The sequence below is a fragment of the Bombina bombina genome, chromosome 6 (assembly GCF_027579735.1).
Source record: "Bombina bombina isolate aBomBom1 chromosome 6, aBomBom1.pri, whole genome shotgun sequence".
Lineage (NCBI taxonomy): Eukaryota > Metazoa > Chordata > Amphibia > Anura > Bombinatoridae > Bombina > Bombina bombina.
Window position 1 is genome coordinate 983,149,489 of NC_069504.1, and position 17,266 is coordinate 983,166,754.

Here is a 17,266-nt window from a genome sequence, read left to right on the forward strand (position 1 = left end):
TAATTAATAATATATGAAAATGTAAAAAATAAGATTTCCCACTGGTGGGAGAACTACACTAGGGGATGCTCTTCATCTAAAAAATGCTGATAACAGTAACATAAATATAAAATATCGTGCAAATGACCACATATTTCAAATTTGAAGAAACACCTCCCTTGGTAATATGAGGCTATGAATGTCCAAACTGAAATAGGAAACTGTTGCTTTACTTGCTTGAAAGGATAATCCTTAACACTGACAATGGGCTGCTTGACAGGTAGAGCCTATAGGCCAGTGATGGTGAACCTTGGCACTCCAGATGTTTCAGAACTACATTTCCCATAATGCATTCTGAAGTCCAGTCAAGCATCATGGGAAATGTAGTTCTGAAACATCTGGAGTGCCAAGGTTCGCCATCACTGCCATAGGCTTAAACAGTAAAAAACTGTCACTAACAAACAGATTACACCACATAATGGATCAGCGAATACTGATCCTAATGTTTCCAAATGACAGGTACTTACAAGTATAAGACACCAAATAAATGGGCTTCATAGTTCCCAATTTATTTAGCTTTATGTGTCACTGCCAGTAGTTCGAAACACTAAAAGTATCAAAATATACATATATTGAAAGCAATACATTAAATATGCATGTGTTTGCCTTAAAAGGACACTTGAGTCAAAATTAAAGTTTAATGATTCACATAGACCATGCAATTTAAAAAAAATCTTTCCAATATACATCCATTATCAAAACAAGTACATTCTTTATATACTCACACTTTCTGAGGCTCCAGCTTCTACTGAGCATGTGCAAAAGTGCACAGCATTTACATATATGCATTTTGTGATTGGCTGATGGCTGTCACATGATATAGGGGAGAGAGCATTGGATTAAATTTACCAGAAAATAGGCTACTGCTCATTTGAAATTCAAACTAAGTGTTAATTATTTTTTTTATAGCACGCATTTTTCAGTTATTCAATTATACCATATTTTGTGGTTCTTTAATAAGTTGTCTGCATGTATCTTTTTATTTGTGGAGTGCGTTGAGCTACTTGGTGTCTTATAGTTGTGAGTAATTTTAATTTGAGTAGATTATGATCCATATTTGGTATTTGTGTGAAACACTATGTGGCACCCTCTTGTTAATGCTCACAGGTCTGCAGGGTAATGGCTTCATGAATATAAGAAAAATAAACGATTATTTAAAACCTTGAATGTTAATTATTCATAATTTTCAGGTGTCATATCGAGGACTGAAAATGTATGCAGAACTCACTGTTCCTGTATGCCTTAAAGGGACATGAAACTCCAAATTTTTCTTTCAATATTCACATAGATTATACATTTTTAAACAATTTTCCAATTTGCTTCTGGTATCAATTATACTTCATTCTCTTTTATTGAAAAAGCAGCAATGCACTCCTGGGAGCAAGTTCAACACATTTGTAAGCCAATTAAAATGGGCATGCAAGTTCAGCCACCAATCAACAGCTATCTCCAAACCGCTGAGCCTTTCTAGATATGCTTTTCAACAAAGGATACCAAGAGAATTAAGAAAATAAGATAAAAGAAGTTATTTAAAATTGTATGCTCTAACTGAATCATGAAAGAAATTTTTTGGGTTTCATGTCCCTTTAAAATCTGGTGATTTAACATCCAGCGAATTAATTCATCTGATTCATTAAATTTGCACAAAACAAATACCAAAGTGTAGATTGTATCTGTCATTGTTTTTCTATAATATGAGGTAAACATTTAAAGGGAAAGGTCAAAATTAAATGTGCATAGGCGCATTTCAGTTTGAAATAGAAACATTTTGCTATATACTTCACTTAGCAAAAATGCTTCTAATAAAAGTTATTACTGTTTTTCTGCACCATACGCACATATGCTGTGAGGGCCTATAAAAATAATTAAATGATCATAACAACAGTTTTAGAAAAAACTATTGCAATAAAACTGCTTGTGATATTAAACAAATTGTTTTGTTTTTTTTAAAAATCTCTGTTTAGTGAAATGCTCTTCAATTAATATGCACTCCTACCACTTTTTCACTTGTTTATTTTTGCTTTATAGGTGTTAGCTTGTTTAAGTTTTTTTATTTGTGTCATCTGTCTCTTAACAATTTTAGCAGTTACACATTTATTTTAACAATGATTAGAGGTTTACTATCAGTATCCTATATAATAAAAGGCCAAGTGTGTTTGTCCGAAGCTGTCATGCACAGTAGAGACTGCGCACAAGGACAAACACACCTGGCCTTCCAACTGACCTCGCGTTGTGTGGTGGAGTGGGCGTGGCCGGGCGGGTGCGGAGTGGGCGTGGCCGGACAGGTGCGCTGTGGGCGTGGTCGGCTGGTGTGACATGGGCGTGACCGTGCATGGCGCGGGCGGGGCCAGATGCCGAGAGACAGAGAGCAGAAGAGGAGGGAGAGAGAGACAGCAAAAGAGAGGGGGGAGAGAGACAGCAAAAGAGAGGAGGGAGAGAAACAGCAAAGTAGACGGGGGAGAGAGACAGCAAAAGAGAGGGGGGAGAGAGACAGCAAAAGAGAGGGGGGGAGAGACAGCAAAAGAGAGGGGGGGAGAGACAGCAAAAGAGAGGGGGAGATAGACAGCAAAAGAGAGGGGGGAGAGACAGCAAAAGAAAGGGGGGGAGAGACAACAAAAGAGAGTGGGGAGAGAGCGCAAAAGAGAGGGGGGAGAGTGCAAAAAAGAGAGGGGGCAGAGTGACAGCAAAAGAGAGGGGGCAGAGTGACAGCAAAAGAGAGGGGGGAGAGTGACGGCAAAAGAGAGGGGGAAGAGTGACAGCAAAAGAGAGGGGGGGGAGAGTGACAGCAAAAGAGAGGGGGAGAGAGTGTGCAAAAGAGAGGGGGGAGAGTGCGCAAAAGAGAGGGGGGGAGAGTGCGCAAAAGAGAGGGGGAGAGTGCGCTAAAGAGAGGGGGAGAGTGCGCTAAAGAGAGGGTGGAGAGTGCACAAAAGAGAGGGGGGAGAGTGAGCAAAAGAGAAGGGGGAGAGAGCGCAAAAGAGAGGGGGAGAGAGCGCAAAAGAGAGGGAGAGAGACAGCAAAAGAGAGGAGAGAGAGAGCACAAAAGAGAGGGGGGAAAGCGCAAAAGAGGGGGAGAGAGCGCAAAAGAGAGGGAGGGAGAGAGCAAACGAGAGGGGGAGAGAGCACAAAAGAGAGGGGGGAGAGAGCGCAAAAGAGAGGGGGAGAGAGCGCAAAAGAGAGGGGGAGAGAGGGCAAAAGAGAGGGAGAGAGACAGCAAAAGAGAGGAGAGAGAGAGCAAACGAGAGGAGAGAGAGCAAACGAGAGGAGAGAGAGCAAACGAGAGGGGGGAAGAGAGACAGCAAAAGAGGGGGAGAGAGAGAGAGCAAAAGAGGGGGAGAGAGACCGCAAAAGAGAGGGGGGGAGAGAGAGAGCAAAAGAGAGGGGGGAGAGAGAGAGCAAAAGAGAGGGGGGGAAAGAGACCAAAAGAGAGGGGTGAGAGAGTAAAAGAGAGGGGGGAGAGAGAGAGTAAAAGAGAGGGGAGAAAGAGAGAGCAAAAGAGAGGATGGATAGAGAGAGAGCAAGGGGTGGGACCGCTGTACTGCAAAAAATGGCCCGTGTACACAGGCTTTAGGACTAGTCTATTAATAATAGCATTACAGCATTTGTAAAAAACACATTTAGACCAGTTAGTGTTTATGGCATTCTGAAGTTCTGAGTATCTTGTTCCCCTTCCCTTTCCATAGGATCAGATGTGTTACTCCCTTCTGACTCTTTCTGAGTTTATACAGAATGGAACACAGGTCAAGCAGCCTCCATCTCACCTCACAGGAGGGAAACTTTACAAAGTGTGTCCTCACCAGGTATGTGAAATATTTTTGCACTCTACATTTTCTTCTGTCAGTTACATTCCTCGCTTTAAAAAAAAAAAAAACGGTTATGAGCATTATTTAAACTGACATCAATCTTATTAAAAAAAATGATAAACGGTTATAAACCATAAACCGTTCTTAAGATATGCGCCCTTTAAATTTTTAGTCATAATTGTCCGCTGCCAGTAATCATGGTGTTAAATAACCCACTGCATACACAACAATCACCTATTGCCAAATTAGTGTATTATGTAAAAGAATTACATTGCAAGAAATGCCAGGCTGTTGTCTGTTATAACATTTATTCAAAATAATCAGAACCACAAAAGTGACAAGTCTTGTTCAGATGGAGAATACTTATTTTTAGTTTTGCAGAAATTATTTTTAAAACGCATTATGCCCTAGCTTGTATATATTGCTGTACATCTTGCTAGTATTATCATATTTAGTAATTTAATTATAACTTTTTACTTTTGATTTCAGGTTCACAGTTAAAGTGCCATTAAATACAGTAGAGTTGAATAATCAACAGGTATATAATAAAAAGATAATGTAATAGCACTTACTTTTAATTAAGCAGTAGTTTTTTTTCTGAGAAATTTCAAAATTGACTTTAATTTGCTGGCCCCCTGTATCATGTGACAGCCACTAACTAATCACATACTCATATACGTAAGTTTGGCAATGATGAAGCAAAAGAAGCTACTCCCAGGTGGTAACCGGGCCATAGAACAAGTCACTGAGCTGCTGTTCGCTCTTGGCAGACGGCTTCTCTTTATGAAAATGATAAAGAACAAAATGCTAATGTGAGCTCCTAGATACCCTTGATAAATAGTAATATCAATTAGGTCTGTTCCAGAGGAGTGATGTTGCATATCATTTACTTAGTAATGTAGCTGAGCCAGAAAAAGAGAGAACGTTTTTTAAAAATAATGCAAATCAGCACAATATTTGTTTATATTGTGATTGTAATATAAAATTGGAAATAAAACTAAGCTTATATTAATGAATTCATAAAAGGAGAGGAAACAAAAAAAAAATAGTATTCCCTGCAAACGTTTCTACACTAAAATTGCAATCTTTTTTTTTTATATGCAACTTTGTGTCAATCTATGTTTACTTTTTGTTTTTAGGTTTTATTCTTTGCCAGTACGTGTGTGTGTTTTACGGTTTGGATACTGAAGTGCCTTCTTGTTTCCTCTTTTTAGGTGGTTTGTGGGTCAAAGTATATTGTTCGTGGAGAAAGCCCTCGAGATCATGTAGATCTCTTGGCCTCTTCACGGCACTGGCCTCCTGTGTATGTAGTTGACATGGCCACACAAGTTGCTCTCTGTGCTGATCTCTGTTACCCAAATTTAACCCAGAAAATGTGGGGCAAGAATCAGGGATGCTTCTCAGATACCTCAGAGCCACCAATGGTTAGTGAACTTATAATTTTATTTATTATTATATATTTTTGTCTGGACTATATACTTCTAAAAAATGTCTTCTTTTACAAAAAGCTGTTATATTTTTCCTTGGCCAATAGCTTTCCTGTGGTAAATTTATTAGATGGATGTCAAAACTGCTTTTAAGTCAACAACTCTTATTGAGTAAGTTTTAGAGTAAAGAAGCAGAACATTTTTCATATGGGTTCTTCCAGAGGCATCCACTTAGAGAAGGTAGAAAAATTTGGCTTTCATTTTTACATTTTTGTTTCCTAAACTAAAGCAGCTCCTTTTTTGCAGAATGGGATACTTAAAGGGCCACTAAACCCAAAATCTTTCTTTCATGATTCAGATAGAGACTAGAAATTTAAACAACATTAAAATTTATTTCTATTATTTATTTTGCTTCATTTTTGAGATATCCTTAGTTGAAGAAAAAGCAATGCACATGGTGAGCCAATCACACAAGGCTTCTATGTGCAGCAACCAATCAGCAGCTACTGAGCATATCTAGATATGCTTTTCAGCAAAGAATATCAAGAGAATAAAACAAATGAGATAATATAAGTAAATTAGAAAGATGTTTACAATTACATTCTCTTTCTAAATCATGAAAGAAAAAATGTGGGTTTCATGGCCCTTTAACTACAGGGTGATTAGAAATCAATCTCAAAATGGCATACAAGTCTCTGGAAGGACTCTTTCAATCTGTTCTTACACTTCATGACAGGCTTAATACAAGATAATTCTAACTATGTATTTTTATTTTATTTGTTTGTGGCTGCAACTCTCCTGATGAAGGCCACAGATTAAAAAGTAGGTTTTGATGTCAGTGAATTAGTCCTTTAAAAAAACAATTTTGTAGTATTGTGCTCTGAAAACAGACACTCCCGAGGTACATACATATTACTTTTTGCTCTGATTGGCCTCCTTCACTGTTTGTAGACATCAGCCCTGGAACTGACTTATATCGTTTACTAGTGCTATTTTTCAAGGCACAACTCATTCTGGTTGAAGAAGATGTCATACCTACTTTTCTCCAAGAAGCAGGTTTACCTTGTTTTTCGATCAGTGGAGCTCACTGGTACCGTTCACAACTAAAAAACCTTGTTTTGGTCACTAGCATTCATCACGTCACAAATGATCTGCCTACAAAAAAGCTCTTTCTGATCACTCAATGGATCTAACACACTGTATTGTTTTTAATACTATTAACCATCCCGAAAATGTTGGTAATAGACATATACCCCTAATGTAAATATCCTAAATCAGTCACCCGTGGTCCTAAATAACAATCGGATAGATTACGAGTTTTTGTTGGTAATGGTGTGCGGTGCTAACGAGCCTTTTTTTCTCACCGCTCACTTAAGACAACGCTGGTATTGCGAGTTTTCTGCAAGCCGGCGTTAGCCTTAGAAAAGTGAGTGTTGAGCAAAACTTAGCTCCACATCTCACTGTAATACCAGCGTTGCTTAAGTCAGCGGTGAGCTGGCTAAACGTGCTCGTGCACGATTTCCCCATAGGAAACAATGGGGCAGAGCTGGCTAAAAAACCGAACACCTGCAAAAAAGCAGCGTTCAGCTCCTAACGCAGCCCCATTGTTTCCTAAGGGGGAAATAAAAGTTATGTCTACACCTAACACCCTAACATGAACCCCGAGTCTAAACACCCCTAATATTACACTTATTAACCCCTAATCTGCCGTCCCCGACATCGTCGCCACCTACATTATATTATTAACCCCTAATCTGCCGCTCCGAACACCGCTGCCACCTACATTATACTTATGAACCCCTAATCTGATGCCCCCAACATCGCCGAACCCTACATTTTATTCATTAACCCCTAATCTGCCCCCCCAACGTTGCCGCAACTATATTAAATTTATTAACCCCTAATCTGCCGCCGCCACTATAATAAATTTATTAACCCCTAAACCTAAGTCTAACCCTAACCCTAACACACCCCTAACTTAAATATAATTTAAATACATCTAAATAAATTTACTATAATTAACTAACGCCTAGATTTAGAGTTTTGCGGCCGAAGGGGTGCGTTAGCTACGCGTCTTTTTTTTCTAGCGCTGCTTCTAAACAACGCTGGTATTTAGAGTTCTCTGAAGGGGTGCGTTAGGCTCCAAAAAGGGAGCGTAAAGGCATATTTACCGCCACTTCAACTCTCAATACCAGCGTTGCTTACGGTAGCGGCTAGCTTAAAAAACGTGCTCGTGCACGATTCCCCCATAGGAAACAATTGGGCAGTTTGGGCTGAAAAAATACCTAACACCTGCAAAAAAGCAGCGTTAAGCTCCTAACGCAGCCCCATTGTTTCCTATGGGGAAACAGTTTCTAAGTCTGCACCTAACACCCTAACATGAACCCCGAGTCTAAACACCCCTAATCTTACACTTATTAACCCCTAATCTGCCGCCCCCGCTATCGCTGACACCTGCATTACACAATTAACCCCTAATCTGCCGCTCCGGACACCGCCGCAACCTACATTAACATCACCGACACCTAAATTATACTTATTAACCCCTAATCTGCCGACCGGACCTCGCCGCTACTCTAATAAAGTTATTAACCCCTAAACCGCCGCACTGCCAAACCCTATAATAAATAGTATTAACCCCTAATCTGCCCTCCCTAACATCGCCGCCACCTAACTTCAAGTATTAACCCCTAATCTGCCGACCGGACCTCGCCGCTACTCTAATAAATGTATTAACCCCTAAAGCTAAGTCTAACCCTAACGTAACACCCCCCTAATTTAAATATAATTTTAATCTAACGAAATAAATTAAATCTTATTAACTAAAGTATTCCTATTTAAAACTAAATACTTACCTGTAAAATAAACCCTAATATAGCTACAATATAATGAATAATTATATTGTAGCTATTTTAGGATTTATATTTATTTTACAGGCAACTTTGTATTTATTTTAACTAGGTACAATAGCTATTAAATAGTTATTTACTATTTAATAGCTACCTAGTTAAAATAATTACAAAATTACCTGTAAAATAAATCCTAACCTAAGTTACAATTAAACCTAACACTACACTATAATTAAATAAATTAAATTAAATACCTACAATTACCTACAATTAAATAAACTAAACTAAATTACAAAAAAAAAACACTAAATTACAAAAAATAAAAAAAGATTACAAGAATTTTAAGCTAATTACACCTACTCTAAGCCCCCTAATAAAATAACAAAGCCCCCCAAAATAAAAAAAATTCCCGACCCTAATCTAAATTACAGAAGTTAACAGCTCTGTTACCAGCCCTTAAAAGGGCTTTTTGCAGGGCATGCCCCAAAGTAATAAGCTCTTTTGCCTGTAAAAAAACACACAATACCACCCCCCAACATTACAACCCACCACCCACATACCCCTACTCTAACCCAAACCCCCCTTAAATAAACCTAACACTACCCCCCTGAAGATCTCCCTACCTTGAGCCGTGTTCACCCAGCGGGGCACCGATGGACCAAAAGAGGACATCCGGAGCGGCAGAAGTCTTCATCCTATCCGGGCAGAAGAGGACATCCGGACCGGCAGACATCTTCATTCAAGCGGCATCTTGTATCTTCATCCATCCGACGAGGAGCGGCTCCATCTTCAAGACCTCCGGCGCAGAACATCCTCCTTCCCCGACGACTAATGACGGTTCATTTAAGTGACGTCATCCAAGATGGCGTCCCTCGAATTCCGATTGGCTGATAGGATTCTATCAGCCAATCGGAATTAAGGTGGAAGGGAGCTTTTTTGCCTCAGGACAAAAAAAAAACTGTTGGGAAGGGAGCTTTTTTGCCTCAGGACAAAAAGTCTAAAGGTAAATATAGGGCTGCTAATCGTTTTCGTTCCTTTCGTCAGAATAAAGAACAAAAACCTGACCCTTCTCCCTAAAGGAACATTTTCCGTTTGGAAACCTTCTCCAGTCTGGAATAAATCCAAGCCTTTTAGAAAGTCAAAACCAGCTCCCAAATCCGCATGAAGGTGCGGCCCTCATTCCAGCACAGCTGGTAGGGGGCAGGTTACGATTTTTCAAAGATGTTTGGATCAATTCGATTCAAAGTCTTTGGATTCAGAACATTGTTTCACAAGGGTACAGAATAGGTTTCAAGGTAAGACCGCCTGTGAGAAGATTTTTTCTCTCACGCATTCCAGTAAACCCAGTAAAGGCTCAGGCGTTTCTGAAATGTGTTTCAGACCTAGAGTCGGCTGGGGTAATTGTGCCAGTTCCAGTTCTGGAACGGGGTCTGGGGTTTTACTCAAATCTGTTCATTGTACCAAAGAAGGAGAATTCCTTCAGACCAGTTCTGGATCTAAAAATATTGAATCGTTATGTAAGGATACCAACATTCAAAATGGTGACTATAAGGACTATTCTGCCTTTTGTTCAGCAAGGGCATTATATGTCTACAATAGACTTACAGGATGCATATCTTCATATTCCAATCCATCCAGATCACTATCAGTTTCTGAGATTCTCTTTTCTAGACAAGCATTACCAGTTTGTTGCTCTTTCGTTTGGCCTAGCAACAGCTCCAAGGATCTTTTCAAAGGTTCTCGGTGCCCTTCTCTCTGTAATCAGAGAACAGGGTATTGCGGTATTTCCTTATTTGGACGATATCTTGGTACTCGCTCAGTCTTTACATTCTGCAGAATCTTATACGAATCAACTTGTGTTGTTTCTTCAAAGACATGGTTGGAGGATCAATTTACCAAAGAGTTCCTTGATTCCTCAGACAAGAGTAACCTTTTTGGGTTTCCAAATAGATTCAGTGTCCATGACTTTGTCTCTAACAGAAAAGAGACGTCTGAAATTGGTTTCAGTTTGTCGAAACCTTCAGTCTCAATCATTCCCTTTGGTAGCTTTGTGCATGGAAATTCTAGGTCTCATGACTGCTGCATCGGACGCGATCCCTTTTGCTCGTTTTCACATGAGACCTCTTCAGCTTTGTATGCTGAACCAATGGTGCAGGGATTATACAAAGATATCACAATTAATATCCTTAAATCCCAATGTTCGATCTTCTCTGACTTGGTGGTTGGATCACCATCGTTTAATTCAAGGGGCCTCTTTTGTTTGTCCAACCTGGACTGTGATCTCATTAGATGCGAGTCTTTCAGGTTGGGGAGCTGTATGGGGATCTCTGACAGCGCAGGGGGTTTGGGAATCTCAGGAGGCGAGATTACCAATCAACATTTTGGAACTCCGTGCGATTTTCAGAGCTCTTCAGTTCTGGCCTCTTCTGAAGAGAGAATCGTTTATTTGTTTTCAGACAGACAATGTCACAACCGTGGCGTATGCCAATCATCAAGGAGGGACTCACAGTCCTCAGGCTATGAAAGAAGTATCTCGGATACTTGTTTGGGCGGAATTCAGCTCCTGTCTAATTTCTGCGGTTCACTTCCCAGGTATAGACAATTGGGAAGCGGATTATCTCAGTCGCCAGACGTTACATCCAAGCGAATGGTCTCTTCACCCAGAGGTATTTCTTCAGATTGTTCAAATCTGGGGACTTCCAGAAATAGATCTGATGACTTCTCATCTAAACAAGAAACTTCCCAGGTATCTGTCCAGATCCAGGGATCCTCAGGCGGAAGCGGTGGACGCGTTGTCACTTCCTTGGAATTATCAACCTGCCTATATCTTTCCGCCTCTAGTTCTTTTTCCAAAAGTGATTTCCAAAATCCTAATGGAGCGTTCGTTTGTACTGCTGGTGGCTCCAGCATGGCCACACAGGTTTTGGTATGCGGATCATGTTCGGATGGCCAGTTGCCAACCTTGGACACTTCCGTTAAGGCCAGACCTTCTATCTCAAGGCCCATTTTTCCATCAGGATCTCAAATCATTAAATTTGAAGGTATGGAGATTTAACGCTTAATACTTAGTCATAGAGGTTTCTCTGATTCAGTGATTAATACTATGTTACAGGCTCGTAAATCTGTGTCTAGAAAGATTTATTACCGAGTTTGGAAGACTTACATTTCTTGGTGTTCTTCTCATAAGTTCTCTTGGCATTCTTTTAGAATTCCTAGAATTTTACTGTTTCTTCAGGACGGTTTGGATAAGGGTTTGTCTGCAAGTTCCTTGAAAGGACAAATCTCTGCCCTTTCTGTACTTTTTCACAGAAAGATTGCTAATCATCCTTATATTCATTGTTTTGTACAGGCTTTGGTTCATATTAAGCCTGTCATTAAGTCAATTTCTCCTCCTTGGAGTCTTAATTTGGTTCTGAGGGCTTTACAGGCTCCTCCGTTTGAACCTATGCATTCTCTGGATATTAAATTACTTTCTTGGAAAGTTTTATTCCTTTTGGCCATCTCTTCTGCTAGAAGAGTTTCTGAGTTATCTGCTCTTTCTTTCGTGAATCTCCTTTTCTGATTTTTCATCAGGATAAGGCGGTGTTGCGGACTTCATTTAATTTTTTACCTAAAGTTGTGAATTCTAACAACATTAGTAGAGAAATTGTTGTCCCTTCTTTGTGTCCTAATCCTAAGAATTCTCTGGATGTAGTAAGAGCTTTGAAATATTATGTTGAAGCTACTAAAGATTTCAGGAAGACTTCTAGTCTATCTGTTATCTTTTCTGGTTCTAGGAAAGGTCAGAAGGCTTCTGCCATTTCTTTGGCGTCTTGGTTAAAGTCTTTGATTCATCATGCTTATGTGGAGTCGGGTAAATCCCCGCCTCAAAGGATTACGGCTCATTCTACTAGGTCAGTTTCTACTTCCTGGGCTTTTAAGAATGAAGCTTCTGTTGATCAGATTTGCAAAGCAGCAACTTGGTCTTCTTTGCATACTTTTACTAAATTCTACCATTTTGATGTTTTTTCTTCTTCTGAAGCAGTTTTTGGTAGAAAAGTACTTCAGGCAGCTGTTTCAGTTTGATTCTTCTGCTTATAATTTCAGTTTTTTTTTCATTATAAGATTAAAACTTTTTGATTTGGGTTGTGGATTATTTTTTCAGCGGAATTGGCTGTCTTTATTTTATCCCTCCCTCTCTAGTGACTCTTGCGTGGAAGTTCCACATCTTGGGTATCTGCTATCCCATACGTCACTAGCTCATGGACTCTTGCCAATTACATGAAAGAAAACATAATTTATGTAAGAACTTACCTGATAAATTCATTTCTTTCATATTGGCAAGAGTCCATGAGGCCCACCCTTTTTGTGGTGGTTATGATTTTTTTGTATAAAGCACAATTATTCCAATTCCTTGTTTGATGCTTTCGCTCCTTTCTTATCACCCCACTTCTTGGCTATTCGTTAAACTGAATTGTGGGTGTGGTGAGGGGTGTATTTATAGGCATTTTGAGGTTTGGGAAACTTTGCCCCTCCTGGTAGGAATGTATATCCCATACGTCACTAGCTCATGAACTCTTGCCAATATGAAAGAAATGAATTTATCAGGTAAGTTCTTACATAAATTATGTTTTTATTGCATGATTAAGGGAAGGTGTTCCCGAAACGTTGCATTTTCTTAACTTGATGTGCTGAATAAACCTGCTATTTTTCACGTTTTGCTGCCACTCTATGGTTTGGATTTGTCTAAGTCTTTATCTGTAGAGAGTGGTGGTGTCCCTACGTGGCGTGCAGTGACCTGGGTGCTGGACTGTATTGTTTGTTGTACATATGCCAACCATGATTGGGTCAATGTATTGAAGCATTTTATTACTGCTCTTTTTTGTCCCTTTAGTGATAAGTAAGTATGAAGGTTCACATTTGATTGAACAAATATAGTTGAAAGAACATTTATTTCTCAGGACAGAATTACTTCTAATCCTCTTTTTATTTATTTTAGATAATAGTTTTGAATGCAAAATGTAAAAGCAGTTAGGATTCTGTTGTCTCTGGACTGTGGGAGGTAACAGAAAGGAGCTTAATTCTCCTGTGACCACATCAGATAAATAGTAATTACTATTACTTTAAATGAGGCATGGGCTACAAGGGCTAAATGACTGATAATGTCTGTTGATGTCTTCTCCTGACAGGTCACACACTGATTGTTTTAAGAGGGGTTTTGAAGGATTTAATAAGAGAGGGTCTTAACCATTAGAGTCCTGTATTGACACTGGCAGACAGACTTTGCAATTTATAAGCCCCATAAAGAAACTGTTAGGGAACAGAAAGGGTAAACAAACATACATGCCCAGGGCAGAGCTCCACCATCTAACAGTTCACTACAAGTATTTTGGTTATTTTTCCTCTTGTTTGTGTTTAATCCTATGAGGGTTCTCCTCAAGATGAAACTTTTTATGCCTACCAATCTTGTTATTTTCATTGTACAGCCTAAACATTCTGTATTCTCATTTCAGTTGATGACCTTAAGCATCGCTAGCCTTTGGTATCTTGTTTTGGCATCTTTCCTTCCTAAATAACAATTGAATGTTTTTTTTCCTACTGTTTGCCTGCTCAGGTGCATGACTTAACTCTTTTTCATGTGGTTCATCTTTACTATGGACATATGTATACTTGATTCCAATTCATGTTCCTTAATGAACAAACATGAGAAAACAAGATTTATTGAAAGAACAATTCCTTCAAGTTTAAATTAACAGAACACGTAGGTCCCCTCCGCCCAATATCTCTTTAAAATACCTGACTACTTTGCCCTCTCTAATCTATGTTTCTTGCTGTTCTACATCCCATTGTATCATACAGCTTGGTTAAACATAAAAAAAACAACTTTACAGTATGAGAAGGGGAGGGGGGTAGTCAAGTGTTGTAACTTAGAATTTGAAGAAAGGATTTATTAGTAAGCATACATCTTTTGTATATATTCATGTTGGGTTTTTTCTTCACTTTTTTATATTCATGTTTTTTGTTCTAGTATGTGTCCTGCCCAGAGTTGTTGGACAGACATTACAGCGTAGACATAATGGGAAACGAGCCCTCAATCCAGCATCCAGTTACTAAATCTGCTTCAAGAAGAATAGTCCACGTGGTGGCAGAACAGAATGGTGCATGCGACCCCACATCCCGACACCATTCGCTCTCTTTGTGCCGTGAGCTGGAGCCATACAGTGCTATCATTACAGCCATTGGAGACAGCAAGACTAGCAACATCCGTCATCACCCAATTAACTTTGAAAATGCAACACATTATTACCTTTACAACAGGCTGATTGACTTTCTAACTAGTCGGGATATAGTTAATCGGCAGATACATGACATTGTACAAACCTGCCAACCTGGCGAGGTTGTAATTAGAGACACTTTGTACCGGCTCGGAGTAGCACAAATTAAAACAGAAACTTTTGAGACAGAAGTGGAGGAGGACATTGTACCGGAACAGCTGAAACCAGTGTGAATACACAAGCTAAGTGCAATAGAAGAAACATTTATTTAATCTTATTGATAGATTCAGACAATCATGCACTTGATTTGATTGAATAAGAAAGAAACAATGCTTAATTGGGCCCATTTTCATATTTTTAATAACATGATAGCTTTAGTAAGATCTGTTAATTTACCTAATAAAACCTGAATCACAGAATACTGTGATTTCTGCATTTTACTGTGAGAAAAGTTGGAAACTGCATTGTGTAGCTGTTCTGCCCTAAAAAGAAACTTTGTGCAGACAGTTTGGATCATTGGCAATATAATGTCATTTATGCCCCAAAAAGGATTGTGTGCATTGTCCCAGCTGTCCTCCTTCGCTTGCCAGTGAGTAGATATTGCATTGATATTTACACGCACTCCTTTAAATTTACTTTCACCAAAACATATCCTTCACTTCATGCACTTTATTTAAAACCATCTCAATAAAGTATTCTTGCTACCACTGTGTTTATTAACCAAAGAAAAATTAGATAGCTGCACGCTAAGTGCAACATCACAGGAAAGGTGAGTGTAACTGTTGAATATTTATATCTGATGTTATATTTCACAATCAATAACATTAAGAGAAATTAATTAAATCTAGCTTTCATTTTGAATGTTTAAAGGAATATTAAACAGTATGAGATTGTAATATAAAATGTTTAATTATGTGTAGTTAAACTTTGCAATATACTATCATTATTTATTTTGTCTCCCTTTTCCTGAAATTTATCTCTCAAAAATTGTTGGTTTTCTAAAAGTCTCTAAGTTTCTATTAAGTAATGGGCGACATAATATTTTAACTTAAGTTTCCTCTTATCTTTCTTTACCGCTGACGATAATTAGGGAAGGCAACAAAAGAGACTGTCCAAATAAGGCTGTGTGGAACATAGGTTTATCTAAAAGGGCCTTTTTTGCACATATAGATATAAATAGAATGCTAAGACAAACATGGCAGCACCCATTACTTAGAAATGAAAGTATTAGAAACTAAGGAATTTTATAGAAACTAAGCATTTACATTTCCAGTATTTAAACAACTAATATGATTGTAAAAAATACGTCTGCATATTATTCTAAGGCTGATCTTTGCAATAAATACAGCAAGTATTTACTGTTTAATATCCCTTTTATTGGAGCACCAATCATGTTTCATATTGAACTTAAATATGTCACTTTAAGTAAGTTGGAGTGGTTTTGAAAATATTTACTTTGATATTTGCAGTGTCTGTTTTTGCAAGGTTATACAAACTATGTCCAATCTCACTTCTGAAGACCAGTGATACTTTTCACAAACAAAATAACTTACAATTGAAAATGCTTGTAACTAAAACAGATTTTTTTTTCATTTTCATCTAAACTTGACATACAAGTGCATTTCAAAAACCATGGGTCATTTACATAGCCTTATAATATATTTTAAAGTTGGAGAAATTGTAATTCAAAATAATATACAGCATAGCATTTTTCTTCATTTTTAAAGTACAAAACAGGATTCACCTAGATTACAAGCAAGCATATTTTCTGTTTTGAGTCTTGCTGGATAGATGCACACTAGTTAGTAAACTTTATGCCTTATAACTTTTAAAATAAGTATTTAAGGTATTGTGAAGAGATTTATGACAGTCTCCCTGTCCCTGTTTTCCTATGTTAAAATTTAAAATAAGCTTGTTCAAAGTAAAGGAATATAGAGAATTTTGTTAAAAAGTGGTCATCTAAACTAGCATTCATTTCTTTAAATATAAGATTCTTGTCTAGGCTGTTATATATCTCAGCCTTACAAATATGAAAGCAGGATTACGCTGTCTGCAACCATTTTATAGCAATATTTTTGAAACAATCAACCAATGTCCCATCAGAAGTAGAATTCTGTAATACAAAAAAAAAAAATGGCTGCCAGAATTTGGCTTAATTTATTACACTATTAATATTGTTAGTTTTACCCACATGCTCTTGTGTGTTTATCAGTGACACTTAATTGTAATTGTAAAAATATGATGACTTTCCCTGAGTTGGTATCAAGAATGGAAATCTAAACTATTACATTCAATAAAGGCTTATATCCATTGTGTAGTTTACAGTAGAAGAGAAATAGCAATGTATAACACACAAAGAAATGTATTACTTTTTTTAGCTAAATGTAAATTAAAAACAAAAAAATGACCTTCTGTGAAGGAAAGTGTACTATATTATTATGTTTATTGTATTTAGAAAGAAAAAAAAGTCTAATGTGACATTATTTGCACTGATTTTTTTTGTGTCTGTTTACTCACTATTTGATCTTTATGTTTATTAAGTGCATATTTTTGTGTTTTAAAATGTTTAATGGATGCTACATTGCATTTTAGTACTGTGTAAAGAATTAAATTTAGCTCTGTTTTAAAGTCTTGCATTAGTGTCATTTACAAAAACCAACTGGGATACTCATTACAAAATATATATTAGTGTGTTTAAAGAGTAATACAAATTATATGTAAAAATGTTTGAAACAATTAGGGCTAGATTACAAGTGGAGCGCTAAATTATTGCGCTCCTGCAAACAGGCAAATTTGTTTGTGGGAGTGCAATAATTAACAAGCCATTACAAGTGGCTGGTTATTGGTGCTGCAAGCTTGCAGTAGCAATTAGTGCTTATGAAACTAATCAGAGATCG

General features: G+C 37.9%; 1 protein-coding gene across 1 annotated transcript in view; it reads left to right on the forward strand.

Annotated features, from left to right (window-relative positions):
* Nucleotides 1-17,000, forward strand: part of HMGXB3 (HMG-box containing 3) — a 517,423-nt gene extending 500,423 nt beyond the window's left edge. Inside the window, exons 19-21 of the mRNA XM_053718650.1 lie at nucleotides 3,720-3,836; nucleotides 5,054-5,263; nucleotides 14,123-17,000. Coding sequence (XP_053574625.1) covers nucleotides 3,720-3,836; nucleotides 5,054-5,263; nucleotides 14,123-14,602 — 807 coding nt within the window. The 3' untranslated portion in view covers nucleotides 14,603-17,000. The remainder of the gene's footprint in view (nucleotides 1-3,719; nucleotides 3,837-5,053; nucleotides 5,264-14,122) is intronic.
* Nucleotides 17,001-17,266: the final 266 nt, after the last annotated feature.